The 15,785-nt window shown below is 39.8% G+C and overlaps 1 protein-coding gene across 1 annotated transcript in view; it reads left to right on the forward strand.

Annotated features, from left to right (window-relative positions):
* The window catches only part of TEX11 (testis expressed 11), a 169,724-nt gene that overhangs the window by 78,136 nt on the left and 75,803 nt on the right, over positions 1–15,785 (forward strand). Inside the window, exons 14-15 of the mRNA XM_066357816.1 lie at positions 3,360–3,445; positions 8,530–8,667. Of these exons, the coding sequence (XP_066213913.1) occupies positions 3,360–3,445; positions 8,530–8,667 (224 nt within the window). The remainder of the gene's footprint in view (positions 1–3,359; positions 3,446–8,529; positions 8,668–15,785) is intronic.

Genomic DNA, 15,785 nt, shown 5'->3' on the forward strand with positions numbered 1-15,785 from the left:
TGATCTTAAAACTCATGTATAGTGGGAAAAGATGTTAGAAGCCTAATTTCAGGTTTCCAGTTTGATCTCAAATTCATTGTGTGACTTCAGGCAAGTCATTACTATCCCTGGATCTTGTTTTTTTGTTGTTGTTTGTTTTGTTTATTTTTTTTACAGGGACAGAGAGTCAGAGAGAGGGATAGACAGGGACAGACAGACAGGAATGGAGAGAGATGAGAAGCATCAATCATCAGTTCTTCGTTGCGACACCTTAGTTGTTCACCGACCGCTTTCTCACATGCCCTGACCATGGGCCTTTAGTAGACCGAGTAACCCCTTGCTTGAGCCAGCCACCTTGGGTCCAACCTGGTGAGCTTTTTTGCTCAAACCAGATGAGCCCGCGCTCAAGCTGGCGACCTCGGGGTCTCAAACCTGGGTTTTCCACATCCCAGTCCGATGCTTCATCCACTGTGCCACCGCCTGGTCAGGCTGGATCTTGTTTTTTTCCAACTATGAAATGAAGGTTGTGAACTACAGTTCCTGATTTTTAACTTCTTTTTAGCAGTAGTATATTTTTGTAATGCAATTTTACATGAACCCTATTCCAAATAAAATACACTGGAGTAGCTCTGGTTAAAACAGGGATGTAGCCTGACCAGGCGGTGGCGCAGTGGATAGAGCATCAAACTGGGATGCCAAGGACCCAGGTTCGAGACCCCGCGGTGCCTGCTTGAACTGGGCTCATCTGGTTTGAGCAAAAGTTCACCAACTTGGACCCAATGTTGCTGGCTCGAGCAAGGGGTTACTCCGTCTGCTGAAGGCCCGCGGTCAAGGTACATATGAGAAAGCCATCAATGAACAACTATGTTTCGCAACGCGCAACGAAAAACTAATGATTGATGCTTCTCATCTCTCCATTCCTGTCTGTCTGTCCCTATCTATCCCTCTCTCTGATTCTCTCTCTGTCTCTGTTAAAAAAAATTTTTAAAAAAAACAGGAATGTAGAGGCAAATCTTAGCATTCTCCTAACCTCCACCTCTCTGAAGAACACCGATAGTATGATCCCTTTTTTAGAAAATTCTTGCCCCAACTCGACACATATGTAGAGATATAGTCACTAAATGTTAACACTGGGATTTATTCTGAGTGATGGCATTTTGGGTGATTTGTTGTTTCCCTTATATTTTACCAGATTGCATGAATTTTATGAGCATGTATCATGTTTTTATTTTTATTTTTAAATCGAATTTATTGGGATGACATTTGCAAAACCCTTCAAGTTTCAAGTGTACCAATCAATATGACATCATCTGCACACCCATTGTGTACATTCTGCCCCAAGCAGTCTCTTTCCATATCCATTTCCCTCCCTTTTGCCCACATCCACCTACCTCGATGCCCTCCCTTTGCTCTGGATATTGCCACCCTGTTGTCGTTGTCTATGTGTTACTTATGTATGTGTTTTTGCCTAATCCTTTCACCTTTTTTCATCCAGTCCCATCAGCCCCGTCCCCTCTGACAGCTGTTCCTCTATTTCATGTGTCCATGCCTCTGTTTCTATACCATGCTTTTTTAAAAAACATTTTTAATTTTAACTTTTTAAAAGGGGGTGCAAGAAGGGAAGAGAGAGATAGAAATGAGAGGGGAAGGGTGGAGACGCAAATGGACACTTCTCCTGTGTTCCCTGGCCAGGAATCAAACCTGGGACATTCACACACCAGGCCATGATCTACCACTGAGCCAACTGGCCAAGGCCTACTGCTTGTTTTTTCTTGTAGAATTTTTATGGTTTTGCAACTTACATTTAAGTCTTTTATCCATTTTGAGTTCACTCATTTTTGTGAATGGTGTAAGTTGATGGCTTAGTTGCATTTTTTTGCGTGTATTTCTCCAATTTTCCCAATACCATCTATCTATCTTTTTATTTATTTATTTATTTTTAGCCAACACCATTTATTAAAGAGACTGTCTTTACTCCATTGTATACTCTTCCCTCCTTTGTCAAATATCAATTGACCATATAAGCGTGAGTTTATTTCTGGTTTTTCTGTTCTGTTCTATTGATCTGTATGCCTGTTCTTATGCCAGTACCAGGCTATTTTGATTATAATGGCCTAGTAGTATAACTTGATATCAGGAAGTATGATACCTTCCACTTTGTTCATCATTTTCAAGATTGCTAAGGCCTGACCAGGCAGTGGCACAGTGGATAGAGTGTCGGACTGGGACCTGGAGGACCCAGGTTCAAAACCCCAAAGTTGCCAGCTTGAGCACGGGCTCATCTAGCTTGAGTGCAGGCTCACCAGCTTGAATGTGGGGTTGCTGGCTTGAGTGTGGGATCATAGACATGACCCCATGGTCACTGGCTTGAGCCCAAGGTAACTGGCTTGAGCAGGGGGTCACTTGCTCTGCTGTAGCCCCCCGGTCAAGGCACATATGATAAAGCAATCGGTGAACAACTAAGGAGCCGCAACAAAGAACTGATGCTTTTCATCTCTCTCCCTTTCTGTCTGTCTGTCCCTATCTGTCCGTTTCTGACTCTCTGTCTCTGTCACACACACACACATAAAGTATTTTACAAAGGCTTTAAGGTATAATTGGCCTTTCTTATGAACTTGATCTGATCTGTTTAGTACGTAATAAATATTTCTTATTAATGCTTTCTAACATTGCTACCTGTTGATTCACAATAACATTGAAGTACCAGATGTTGATCAAATTTGGAACATGGGAAATATGTTAAAGAGAGACAAGGCTGGAAAATTGTCACAAACGATAGGTAAATTACTGTGATTCTGCCAAACTGCAATTGTATTGTATAATCAATTTTGTTAGTAAACCTAAAATTAATGATGAAAAACTGTCTTTTTTTTATTGAAAGAGAACTCTTTATTTCTATTTTTTTTTTTTTACAGAGACAGAGAGAGAGAGGGATAGATAGGGACAGACAGACAGAAAGAAATGGAGAAAGATGAGAAGCATCAATCATCAGTTTTGTGTTGTGACACCTCAGTTGTTCATTGATTTTCTTCTCATATGTGCCTTGACCGCAGGCCTTCAGCAGACCAAGTAACCCCTTGCTCAAGCCAGCGACCTTGGGTCCAAGCTGGTGAGCTTTATGCTCAAGCCAGATGAGCCTGCACTGAAGCTGGCGACCTCAGGGTCTCGAACCTGGGTCCTCCGTGTCCCAGTCCGATGCTCTATCCACTGCGCCACTGCCCAGTCAGGCTGAAAACCTGTTTTAATATGACTGTGTTGGTAGTCATTACTTAAAGAGTATATATATATATATATTCTGAATATAGTTAGCTCTTTTATTTAATGTAATAATAGATCTTGATTCTTATGGCTAGATCTTGAGTTTTTAATTTTTTTTCCAGATCACCAAACAGGAAGAAAACTGAAACCAGAATTAATAATCTGTTTACACAACATTCTGTGGAGAAGAGCTACAAAAAGTTTTGAGGTTTGGGAATTTTTTTTAATTCTTTATATCTTTTCACCCCTAACAAATAAAACTGTGTTGACTATAAAAACAGTAGAGCATCGGCCCTGGCTGGTTGGCTCAGCGGTAGAGCGTCAGCCAGGAATGTGGAAGTCCTAGGTTTGATTCCTGGTTAGGGCATACAGGAGAAGTGCCCATCTGCTTCTCCACCCTTCTTCCTCTCCTTCCTCTCTGTCTCTCTCTTCCCCTCCCGCAGGCAAGGCTCCATTGGAGCAAAATTGGCCCAGGCGCTGAGGACGGCTCCATGGCCTCCACCTCAGGCGCCTCTATGGAACAACGTCTCAGATGGGCAGAGCATTGCCCCCTAGTGGGCATCCAGGTGAATCCTGGTGAGGTGCATGCGGGAGTCTGTGTGACTGCCTCCCTGCTTCTCACTTCAGAAAAAAATACAAAAAAACAAAAAACCATAGAGCATCAAATACTGTAAAAATCTCTCTGATTATTTATTAAATATTTATAATGTAGAGTGTTAGTGGGCATTGTACAAAAATTTATTTTAAAATACAAAAACGTGATTCATCCCCATTGGAGGTTTGCAGTGTAGGGAAATGACATCACTGATATTAAGCTACAGGAAAATAATTTATCTTAACTCAAGGAACGAGATAACTCTGAGAGGTTTTATTCTTTTTAGAAATTGTGTTGTGAAGCACAGAGAATTTTTAGGGCAGTAAAAATACTTTGATTGATACTATAATGCTGGATACATGTCATTATATAGTACATTTGTTTAAACCTATAGAATGTACAATACCAAGTTTGACCTCAACTGTAAACTGTAAACTTTGGGTCACTGTGATGTGTCAATATAAGTTTATTAGTTACAACAAATGTCCCTCTCTGGTAGAAGACTTCGATAATGGGAGAAGCTATGCATGTGTGGGGACAGTGGGTCATTAGCAAATCTTTGTGCATTCCTTTCAATTTTGCTACAAATCTAAAACTGCTCTAAAAACACTTTTAAAAAGTTGTGGTGCAATAAAAATGTACAAAAAAGTATTAATATATTTTCTCCCTATAAACCAATCCAGGTTTACTGTAGAAAATTTGAAACTATAGATAAGTTTTTTTAAAAAGTGTAGTTATTCATAATATAATCATTCTTAAAATTTTTTGGTATATTTCCTTCTAATCTTTGTGTGCATTTGTGTATACTGTTTATAATAGTATCTAAGGCAATAGTAAATATTTAGAAATAAACTTAAAAAAGAAGTAGCTGTACACTGAAAACTGTAAGACATTGATGAAAGAAATTGAAGAAGACACAGAAAGTGAAAAAAAAATCCCATGTTAATTGATTGGAAAAGTTAATATTGTTAAAATGACCATACTACCCAAAATGACCTACAGTAAACTGCGTGTTGTCACTTATGTGTGGAATCTAACTAGTCACCCTTTTTAAGAAGGCCTATATTCCTCCACTGAGTTGAGAAATTACTTCAGAATTTCTTCTCCTCTTGAGCCTTTTTCTTTTCCCTCATTTTTAGCCTTGCAGAGTAATTTTTTAAAATCCTACTTCTGACAACTGGAGAAGAATGCAATCTGAATTCTAAATATTCAGAGGCACTGTAGTACCCACTCGGCAGAGTTGTTTCTAGTTGAATAGTGTGTCTTACCTGTTTTAGGTCCTAATGATGCCTGTTAATTCTTAGAAAAAAATGGGAAACTTCTTGATAGGATATGATAGGATATAAGGGGCTCATCCATACTTTAACTTGGTGTGCATGAGCAACCTGAATTTTCTTAGCTTAAAAGAAATGTCATCCAGGTTATTTTGTGTTTTTTGTTTGTTTGTTTTTTTTGACAGAAAGAAAGTCAGAGAGAGGGATAGATAGACAGGAAGGGAGAGAAATGAGAAGCATTACTTCTTCATTGTGGCTTCTTAGGTTGTTCATTGATTGCTTTCTCATATGTGCCTTGACCGGAGGGCTACAGCAGAGTGAGTGACCCCTTGCTCAACCCAGTGACCTTGGACTCAAGCTGGTGAGCCTTGCTTAAACCAGATGAGCCCACGCTCAACCTGGTGACCTTGGGGTTACCAACATGCGTCCTCCATGTCCCAGTCCAACGCTCTGTCCACTGCGCCACCACCTGGTCAGGCTTAAAACTTTATTATTGTTGTTTCTATGCTGTATATATAGTTTTCTTTAAAAATTTTTTAAGACTATTAATTTTAGAGAAGAGAGAGAGAGAGACAACTCTCTCTCTTGCTCTCATCCAGCATTATAGTATTATCTCCTCTCTATTAGTTTTAGAGAGGAGAGAGAGAGAGAAAGTGGGGGAGGAGTAGGAAACATCAACTCCCATATGTGCCTTGACCAGGCAAGCCCACAGTTTCTAACCAGCAACCTCATTGGTCTAGGTTTGTGATGGCGAACCTTTTTATAAAAACTGCCCACTTTTGCAGTGCTGGTCAACCTGGACCCTCCTGCCCAATAGTGGGCGGTCCAGCTCTCATGGTGGGCCAATCGTGGTGCCGTTTGGTTGCTCCGCTACCAGCCCACCATGAAAGCTGGAATGCCCACTAGTGGGTGGGAGGGACAAGGTTGACCAGCACTGAAAAGTGGGTGATTTTTATAAAAAGGTTCACCATCATGGGTCTAGGTTGACGCTTCATCCACAGCGCTACCACAGGTCAGGTGTATTCAGAGTTTTCTAGTGTGGTTCACCGCCTTCTCAAGCTCTTCATCCCATGTGTAAATTTTCGTTTTCTTTTAAAGCTTTATTGAGGTATACTTGACAAAATTATAACTAAAGTGTACAATGTGATATGATTCTATATACATTGTGAAAGGGTTCAAACAATTGATTTAATAAATACATCTATCAGTTCACATATTTACCTTTTTTTATGTGAGAACACTTCAGGTCTACTCTCTTAGTAAAGTTGAATCATACAATTCCCTATTAATTATAGTCACTATGTTATACATTAGATCTTCAGACATTTTTCATTTCAGAACTGAAATTTTGTACCCTTTTACAAACCTCTCACCATTTCCTCCGTCTCCCCCCCAATTCATGACAACCTCCAGGCTACTCTTTATTTCTATGAGTTAGATTCCACACATAAGTGACAACATGCAGTATTTATTTATTTATTTTGTCTGGGTTATTTCATTCAGTATTACCATATTTTTCACTCCATAAGATGCACCTGACCTAAGACACACCTAGGGTTTTAAGGAGGAAAATAAGAATAAAAATATTCTGAACCAAATGGTGTGTTAAAATATTTAATGAAATACTGTATTTTCACTTCATAAGACTCTCAAGCATTTCCCCCTCCACTTTTGGGGAGAAAAGGTGCGTCTTTTTTTTTTTTTTTGTATTTTTCTTAAGTTGGAAACTGGGAGGCAGTCAGACAGACTCCCGCATGCACCCGATCAGGATCCACCCGGCACGCCCACCAGGGGGCAATGCTCTGCCCATCAGGGCATTGCTCTGTCGCGACCAGAGCCACTCTAGCGCCTGGGGCAGAGGCCAAGGAGCCATCCCCAGTGTCCGGGGCCAACTTTGCTCCAATGGAGCCTCGGCTGCGGGAGGGGAAGAGAGAGACAGAGAGGAAGGAGAGGGGGAGGTGTGGAGAAGCAGATGGGCACTTCTTCTGTGTGCCCTGGCCAGGAATCGAACCCAGGACTCCCGCACGCCAGGCTGACACTCTACCACTGAGCCAACCGGCCAGGGCCAGGTGCGTCTTATGGAGCGAAAAATCCGGTATGTTCTCCAGGTTCATTCCCATTGTTGCAAGTGGAAGGATTTTTTTCTTTTTAAATATAGCTGATTAATACTCCGTTGTATCCATATATTGTACATATACTGGTTCTTGGTTTTGGGAGGTGTTTTTCTATTTTTCCGAAGTGAGGTGAGAAGTGGGGGTGGGGACAGACAGACAGATTCCCGCATGCACCCGACCGGGATCCAGGGGGCGATGCTCTGCCCATCTGGAGCATTGCTCCACTGCAACCGCAGCCATTCTAGCACCTGAAGTGGAGGCCATGGAGCCGTCCTCAGTGCCTGGGCCAAGTTTGCTCCAATGGAGCCTTGGCTGCAGGAGGGGAAGAGAGAGACTGAGAGGAAGGAGAGGGAGAGGGGTGGAGAAGCAGATGGACGCTTCTCCTGTGTGCCCTGACTGGGAATTGAACCCGGGCCTTCCACACACTGGGCCAACACTCTACCACTGAGCCAACTGGCCAGGGCACTATACTGTATTTTCTTTATGTATTCATCAGTAAATAGACACCTAGGTTGTTTCCATACCTTGGCTACTATGAATAATACTGCAATGAACATGTCAATACAGATACATACCTCTTTGAGATAATGATTTAATTTTCTTTGGATGTATAACTAGAAACGGAATTTCTATATCACATGGAAGTTTTGTTCTTAATTTTTTTTTTTGAGAAACCTCTAGAGTGTTTTCTATAAGTGGCCATACCAGTTTACATTCCCACCAACAGTACACAGGGTTTCTTTTTTCCACACCCTTGCTAATACAGTGTTAACTATCTTTTATCTTTTTGACAACAACCATTCTAACAAGTATGAGGTGATGTTTCATTGTGGTTTGATTTGCATTTATTTGATTATTGTTGCTGTTGAGCACCTTTACATGTACCAGTTGGTCATTTGTATGTTGTCTTTGGAAAAATGTCTGTTCAGAGTCTCTGCCCGTTAAGAAATTTCTTTTGCTATTGTGTTGTAGGAATTCTTATATTTGGATATTAACTTCCTATTGAGTATGTGGCTTGCAAATATTTTCTCCCATTCCATAAGTTGCCTTTTAATTTTGTTAATGGTTTCTGTGAGATTTCTAATGTGAGAGAAGAAGAGAGAATATTGATTTTTCACTTTATCTGTAATTATACTGATTATTAACACTGATAATTAAATGCACTTAGAACTCAACTAGAGAGGGTGTTGTGTTTTGGTTGCCTAAAAAAAAAAAAAATACCATTTTTCTGTTTTTAGAAATAATTTGGAAAAATTAGAGTCGAATGTAGAGATATCTGTGTGATTTTGTTATTTTTTTTAAATTTTAGATACAAAACTATGCTGACGCCCTAAAGTGGTACTCTTACTCTCTAAGAATTTATCAATCTGGTCAAGTGGATACAGAATTCGCCAAGCTGAAGAGGAACATAGCTTCTTGTTACCTGCATTTGAAACAACTTAATAAGGTCTTTTATTTATTTGTTTGTTTGTTTATTTACTTATTTGGCACATGCATAAGAGAAGCAGGAAGGGAGAGAAATGAGATGCATGAACTCATAGTTGCATCACTTTAATTCATTGATTGCTTCTCATACGTGCCCACACTCAGGCCAGTGACCTCAGGATTTCAAACCTGGGACCTCAATATCCCAGGTCATTGGTCTGCCCACTGTGCCACCACCAGTAAGGCAATAAGATCTTTTTTTTCTTCTTTTTCTGAAGTTGGAAACGGGGAGGCAGTCAGACAGACTGCTGCATGCGCCCAACTGGGATCCACCCAGCATGCCCACCAGGGAGCAATGCTCTGCCCATCCGGGGCGTCGCTCTGTTGCGACCAGAGGGGGCGATGCTCTGCCCATCCGAGGCATAGCTCTGTCGCGACCAGAGCCATTCTAGCGCTTGAGGCAGAGGCCACAGAGCCATCCTCAGCGCCTGGGCCAACTTTGCTCCAGTGGAGCCTTGGCTGCAGGAGGGGAAGAGAGAGACAGAGAGGAAGGGGAGAGGGAGAGGGGTGGAGAAGCAGATGGGTGCTTCTCCTGTGTGCCCTGGCTGGGAATTGAACCCGGGACTCCTGCACGCCAGGCCGACGCTCTACCACTGAGCCAACTGGCCAAGGCCAAGAGACATTTTTTTTTTTAATAAGGATTCAGTGAGAACAAATGCTTGGATGAAATGGTCTTTTTTTTTTAGTTTCTGGGTTATCTCTTGCCTTTTCATCTACCCTAGAAAATGGTCAGAAATTGATATTTTCTCAGGGAAAAATTCTAAAAGATAAAAGACAAAAACTTACTTAAGGATAGAAACATTCATACTTCCCAAAGCAACTGGGACATTTCTTCTTTTGGGTATCATATAATATACACATATATGGAGTGGTATTGGCACATAAAAAGACAAAGAAATGGAAGGACAAATAAGAAGGATAAATGTAGACTCAGACAAAATATGAAAGTTTTTGTTGCTTTTCAAGTTTAATGACAAGTTTTGGAGAAAAATATGTGATTAAAGGTTGTAATTTCAGACATTTTCTTTGAAGATTTGTTTTCTTTGAAGGTTTTTTATATGACTAAATACTTCAGATTTTCTTTCAAAAGAATATATTCCATTTTTTAATTCTTTTTTATTGATTTTAATTTATTGTGTTTACATAGATTCTAGTGTTACCCCTAATGCATCCCCCCCATATTCCCCTCAACATCTCCCTTGCCCCTCTCCGATAGCGCCCTCCTCCCTTCCCTTCAGCTTTATCCCATCCTCTCATCCCCTTTCCCTCTGTTCTCTTTTCCTCTGGTCCTTTTGATCTCTCCTCTGTCTCAATTCCATTCCTCAGTTCACATTGTTCATTGGATTCCTCAAATGAGTGAGGTCATATGATATTTTATTTTTTCTTCCTGGCTTATTTCACTTAACATAATAGTTTCTATGTCCATCCATGTTGTCGCAAAAGGTAAGATTTCCTTCTTTTTCATAGCCCCATAGTATTCTATTGTATATGTGTACCCCTGCTTTTTAATCCACTCGTCCATTGACAGACACTTGGGCCGTTTCCAGATCTTCCCTATTGTGAACAATGCTGCCATAAACATGGGGGTGCATTTCTCCTTATGAAACAGTACTATGGTGTTCTTGGGGTATATTCCTAAAAGTGGGATAGCTGGGTCAAAAGGCAATTCGATTTTTAATTTTTTGAGAATCTCCATACTGTTTTCCACAGTGGCTGCACCAGTCTGCATTCGCACCAGCAGTGCAGGAGGGTTCCATTTTCTCCACATTCTCGCCAGCACTTATTCTGTGTTGTTCTGTTGATGAGCGCCATTCTGACTGGTGTGAGGTGATACCTCATTGTGGCTTAATTTTGCATTTCTCTAATGATTAGTGATGTTGAGCATTTTTTCATATGCCTATTGGCCATCTGTATGTCCTCTTTGGAGAAGTGTCTATTCATTTCTTGTGCCCATTTTTTGATTGGATTGTTTGTCTTCCTGGTGTTGAGATTTACAAGTTCTTTATAAATTTTGGTTATTAACTCCTTATCAAATGTATTGTCAAATATGTTCTATTGTGTAGTTTGTCTTTTTATTCTGTTCTTATTGTCTTTAGCTGTGCAAAAGACACAGCTTGATGTGTCTTTTAGTTTGATATAGTCCCATTTGTTTATCCTTTTATTTCACTTGCCCGTGGAGATAAATCAGCAGATATATTGCTGCGAGAGATGTCAGAGAGCTTACTGCCTATGTTTTCTTCTAAGATGCTTATGGTTTCACAGCTTACATTTAAGTCTTTTATCCATTTTGATTTTATTTTTGTGAATGGTGTAAGTTGGTGGTCTAGCTATTTTATTTATGTTATTAATTCATAGTCCTTGAAGAAAAGTAGAAATTTAACTTAATTCATTATAGTCCTGCACAGGCTAGCATTTAAGTGTTTCATAAAGAGAGCTGACTACTGTTTGCTTGAAGACCTGAAAAGATTATCATACAGATTGTGTTACCTAATTCATTATATCTGTCTGCACAGGACATGATTAACTATTTCAGAAAAATAGTTGCCTATTGCTTACTTAAAGCTTTGTAACTTCCATAATTTACGTTGGCCTGGTAGATTGGGAAGGATCTGAACCTGGAGCTAGACATGCCCGTTGTGGAGAGGGATGCATCTGCATGCCAAGGAAGGATATCTAATCACATCACCAGGATAGAAAGTTCACAATATGAGACACTGTGCTAGTCTTTGAGTTTACAGAGATGAACAAGACATCGTTTCCTTCAACTCAGCCAAACAGCTGGCATCAGAATATCCTAATGGGAAGATAAGCAGATCATGGCAATCAGGAAGTCTAAGTACTGGAAATACTTCCTAAGTTAGAAACAAAGGTAATTGGTATCACATAAGTATATCAGCAGGGAACAGGTCTTTAGCCATAGAGATTTGGACTCAGAAGCAGGATTCAAATCTTTGAGGAATTGGGGGTATGTGTAGATAAATGAGAAAGAGAAGGTAGGGCTCCAAACTGGAGTATGATGCTGTTTTTGAGAGTGGAACTCAGGCATAGGGAGCCAGGCTGGGATGAATTACCAGAAGAATGAGATACTGTTTTCCAAGACTTAAAGCAGTGCCTCTTAAATCTCCTTTAACTCATTGTTACATTTGGTCCTAAAGCCTAGTGGAGTCCTGAGCTTATACTTGGAAGTTCAGATGCTGTTAGTTAGTAGTGAGGGGGAGGGAGGGAGCAGAAAATGAGACAGGTCCTAATAGTGCATACTTACTGTGTGGTTATGTCATTTAAGGTCACATTGGTGTTGAAGTCAAAGGTTATTTTAAATATATTCATGGTACTCTTGTTGATCACTGTTAGTGTATGTCTCTATTTCATTCTTCCTTTCTTGAACTTCGCTGACATTGATTTGATACCTTCCTTATGTAAGGAATACTCTGCTGTGTACTAGGGCAGATAGAAAGATGATAAAAGAATCATACAGTTCTTCATAGCTTACTATTCCCACTAACCTTGTTAATTTTCCATTGTCCGCAGTTTTTCACTTTTTCCCTTGAGCTACTTAAACATTGTTCAGAAAATTTATGAAACCATGTTTATAGGATATGCTAAAATTTCATGGTTTTTCAGTTAGACATTCAATAAAACTAATGCTTATTGACTTTGTCATATGCCTCACAAAGGTTATTCCAAAATGTTTTTTTTCTCCTTAAGCCTCTATGCATGCCTTATCCATTTTTTTTTTATCAGAAAACCTTACCTTGAATTTTTCTGAGCTTTTAGCTACTGATATGAACTTCAGATTTTCTCCTCTTCACTTATCGTTTCTTCTTCTGTATGTATCTTTGAGAAAGAAGTAACTTTTTCTAGGGACCTTCTCTACAGATCTCAACCTTAGCTCTTTAAACTTTCTCTACTAACTGTTTTTTTTTTCTTTTCTTTTTTTAAGAGAGAGAGAGAGGGACAAAGAGACAGGAAGGAAGAGAGCTGAAAAACATCAACTTGCGGCACCTTCGTTGTTCATTGATTGCTTTCTCATATGTGCCTTGACCAGAGATCTCTATCCAAGCCAGTGACCCCTTGCTCAAGCCAGTGACCTCAGGGTTCGAGCCTGGGTCCTCAGCATCCCAGGCCAACACTCTATATACTGTGCCACTGCCTGGTCAGGCCTCTGTTAATTGTTCTTGAGGTCTTCTTCAACCTTGTCATGGTCTTCAAATTATATTTTTCTCTTGTCCTTTCTTTCTTTCATCACCACATTTCCTAACCTAGAATTACTGCCTCTATTTTTTCAGTATTCATTCATTCAAAAAATCTTTATTCACTATCTACTACATGTTAAGTACTATCCTAGGCATTGGGGATATAGTAATAAACAAAATAGATGAAGCTACACCTATGGAGTTTATACTCTACTAGGAGATACAGACAATTATAGAAACCAGCAAGTTTTCTGTAAAGAATCAGGTAGTAAATATTTTAGGTTTTCTCTAGGCCATACAATCTCAGTTGCAACTACTCCACTCTGTTGTTGTACCATAAAAGCAGCCGTAGACAAATTGGCATATCTGTGTTTTCATAAATCTGCATATTCACAAAATATTAAAATTTAAATGTCATTAATTTTCATGTATCACAAAATATAATTTTTATTTTGATTTTTTTAATTATACACCTGAAACCTATATAATTTTATTAACCAATGTCACTTGACTAAATCCAATTAAAAATAAAGTAAAAAACATTAAACTATTCTTAGCTTGTGAACTGTGCAAAAATAAACGGTGGATGTGGCCCAAAGGAGAAAACCAAGCAGGAAAAGTGGTATTAAATGTTTTAGAAGAGGACTAAAGAGCGGAAATTTTTGATAAGGTGGCTAGGAAAGAACTCAATCAGAAGGCTATTTCTTAGTAGAGACCTAAGGGAATGAGGGATATGGCTTACATGGATATCTGAAAACAAAAGTGCATTCTAGACAGAGGAAAGAGTGAGTGCAAAGGTGGGGCTATATCTGGGTTGTTTTTTTCTTAAAGAAGCCTTTTCTTAAATTTTTTATTTATTCATTTTAGAGAGGAGAGGGAGAGACAGAGAGAGAGAAGGGGGGGAAGAGCTGGAAGCATCAACTCCCATATGTGCCTTGACCGGGCAAGCCCAGGGTTTCGAACTCGCCACCTCACCATTTCCAGGTCGATGCTTTAATCACTGTGCCACCACAGGTCAGGCCATATCTGGGTTATTTGAGGAATAGCAAAGATCCTGGTGTGACTGGAGCAAAGGAAATAATTCGGGAAAGTAGGACATGTGATCAGGGAAGCAGTACCGTTAACTCAAAGAGAGATGGTGAGCTACTGAGGGGTGTGGACAGAGGAGTGGCATGACTGGACTTGTGTTTCAGTAAGGTCACTCTGACCACTGTGTTGAAGAACTAGGGTGGGTGCAGGGGTGGAAGCAGGGAGACCAGTTAGGAAGCCATTGAAATAATCTAGGCAAGAGACAGATGATGATGTCATGGACCAGGATGGAAAAATATGGATGGTGAGAAGTGGTCAGATCCTAGATAGAATATAAGAAGTAAAGCTGACAGAATTCTGTCATACCCAGATGGAGGGTAAGTGAGAAAGAAGACACAGGATGACACTAAGCTTTTGTCCACACTACCAAATTCCCTCTTGATGGTTTTTGCATCTATGATTTTATAAACCACTCTTAGGAAGATCACTAGTGATCTTCCTTGTTAATTTTCCATTGTCCACTATTTTTCACTTTTTCCCTTGAGCTACTTAAACATTGTTCAGAAAATTTATGAAACTATGTTTATAGGATATGTTTAAAAGATCAAGTCGAATGATCTTTTTTCAGTCCTCCTTGTACAAAACTGTAACACTGTCAGTCACTTCTTCCTTCTGGAAACTCTCTCTTTGACTTCTATAACATCTTCTCTTAGTTCTATTTCTCTGACTATTCCTATCCTATTTCTGTTACTGGCTAGTCTCTTTTCACCAAATAAATGTTTGATGAGGGCACGTACTATGTTGATCTTGTTCACTGTTTTATTCCTAATACCCACGACCATGCTTGGTACATGGTAAGTTTTTAATAAAAATTTATTGAATTTATTCTCTGGTTCCTTCTTTTCTTTATTTTACACACTCTCTCCTCAGTAATACATCAAATGTTTTCTTAGCTTCAGCATCTAGCCCACATCTCTCTCATAGGCCACATTCACTCCTGAACTGCCTATGGGTTTATATCCAGCTATCAATGACTGAAATCTTAGACTCATGGATTCCTTCTTCTCCCTGCATATTCAGTCATGTGTCAAGTCTGGTCAGTTCTACCTTTGCAGTATTTTTACCAGCTATCTTCTCTTTCACCTTCACCTCACTACTCTAGTCCAAGCCTTTGTTAACTCTAAGACTGTTGGAATAATCTTTTGATTATTGTATCTTTCTCAGTACTCTTCAGTGGCTCCCTGTAAATAAAGACCAAATTTCTTAGTATTTAAGGTCCTCCATAATCTACAAGTAAAAGAATTTTATTTTTTCTTTACATGTATGCTGTGTTTGATTTCTACTGGAGGACCTGCTGCTTTCTAACCACGACCTATGGTTTTTTACCTATTTCCATGCTTTTCTACTGCAGATTACCTCTTCTGACATCTGTACCTTTTGAAATTATTTTTTCAAATCCAACAATTTTTTTTTTTTGAGAGAGAGAGGCAGCAAGAGAGAGAAATGAGAAGCATCAACTCGTAGTTGTGGTACTTTAGTTGTTCATTGATTACTTTTCATATGTGCCTTGACTGGGGGTACTCCAGCTTAGCCAGTGTGTCCAAACCAGCGACCTTGGGATCATTTGATACCCACACTAAAGCTGGTGAGCCTGCACTCAAGCCGTCAACCTCCGGGTTTTGAACCTGGGACCTTAGTGTTCCAGGTCAACACTCTATCCACTACACCACCACCACCAATCAGGCCAAATCCTACCTCTTAACGATAGTCTTAACTTCCTAAGGAAAGACTTTGTTTATATTTAGGTACTTAAGTTCTGCCTTGTATCCTAGTCACTTGTATACCCACCTTAGCCCAC

Source organism: Saccopteryx leptura, chromosome X (assembly GCF_036850995.1).
Source record: "Saccopteryx leptura isolate mSacLep1 chromosome X, mSacLep1_pri_phased_curated, whole genome shotgun sequence".
Classification (NCBI taxonomy): domain Eukaryota; kingdom Metazoa; phylum Chordata; class Mammalia; order Chiroptera; family Emballonuridae; genus Saccopteryx; species Saccopteryx leptura.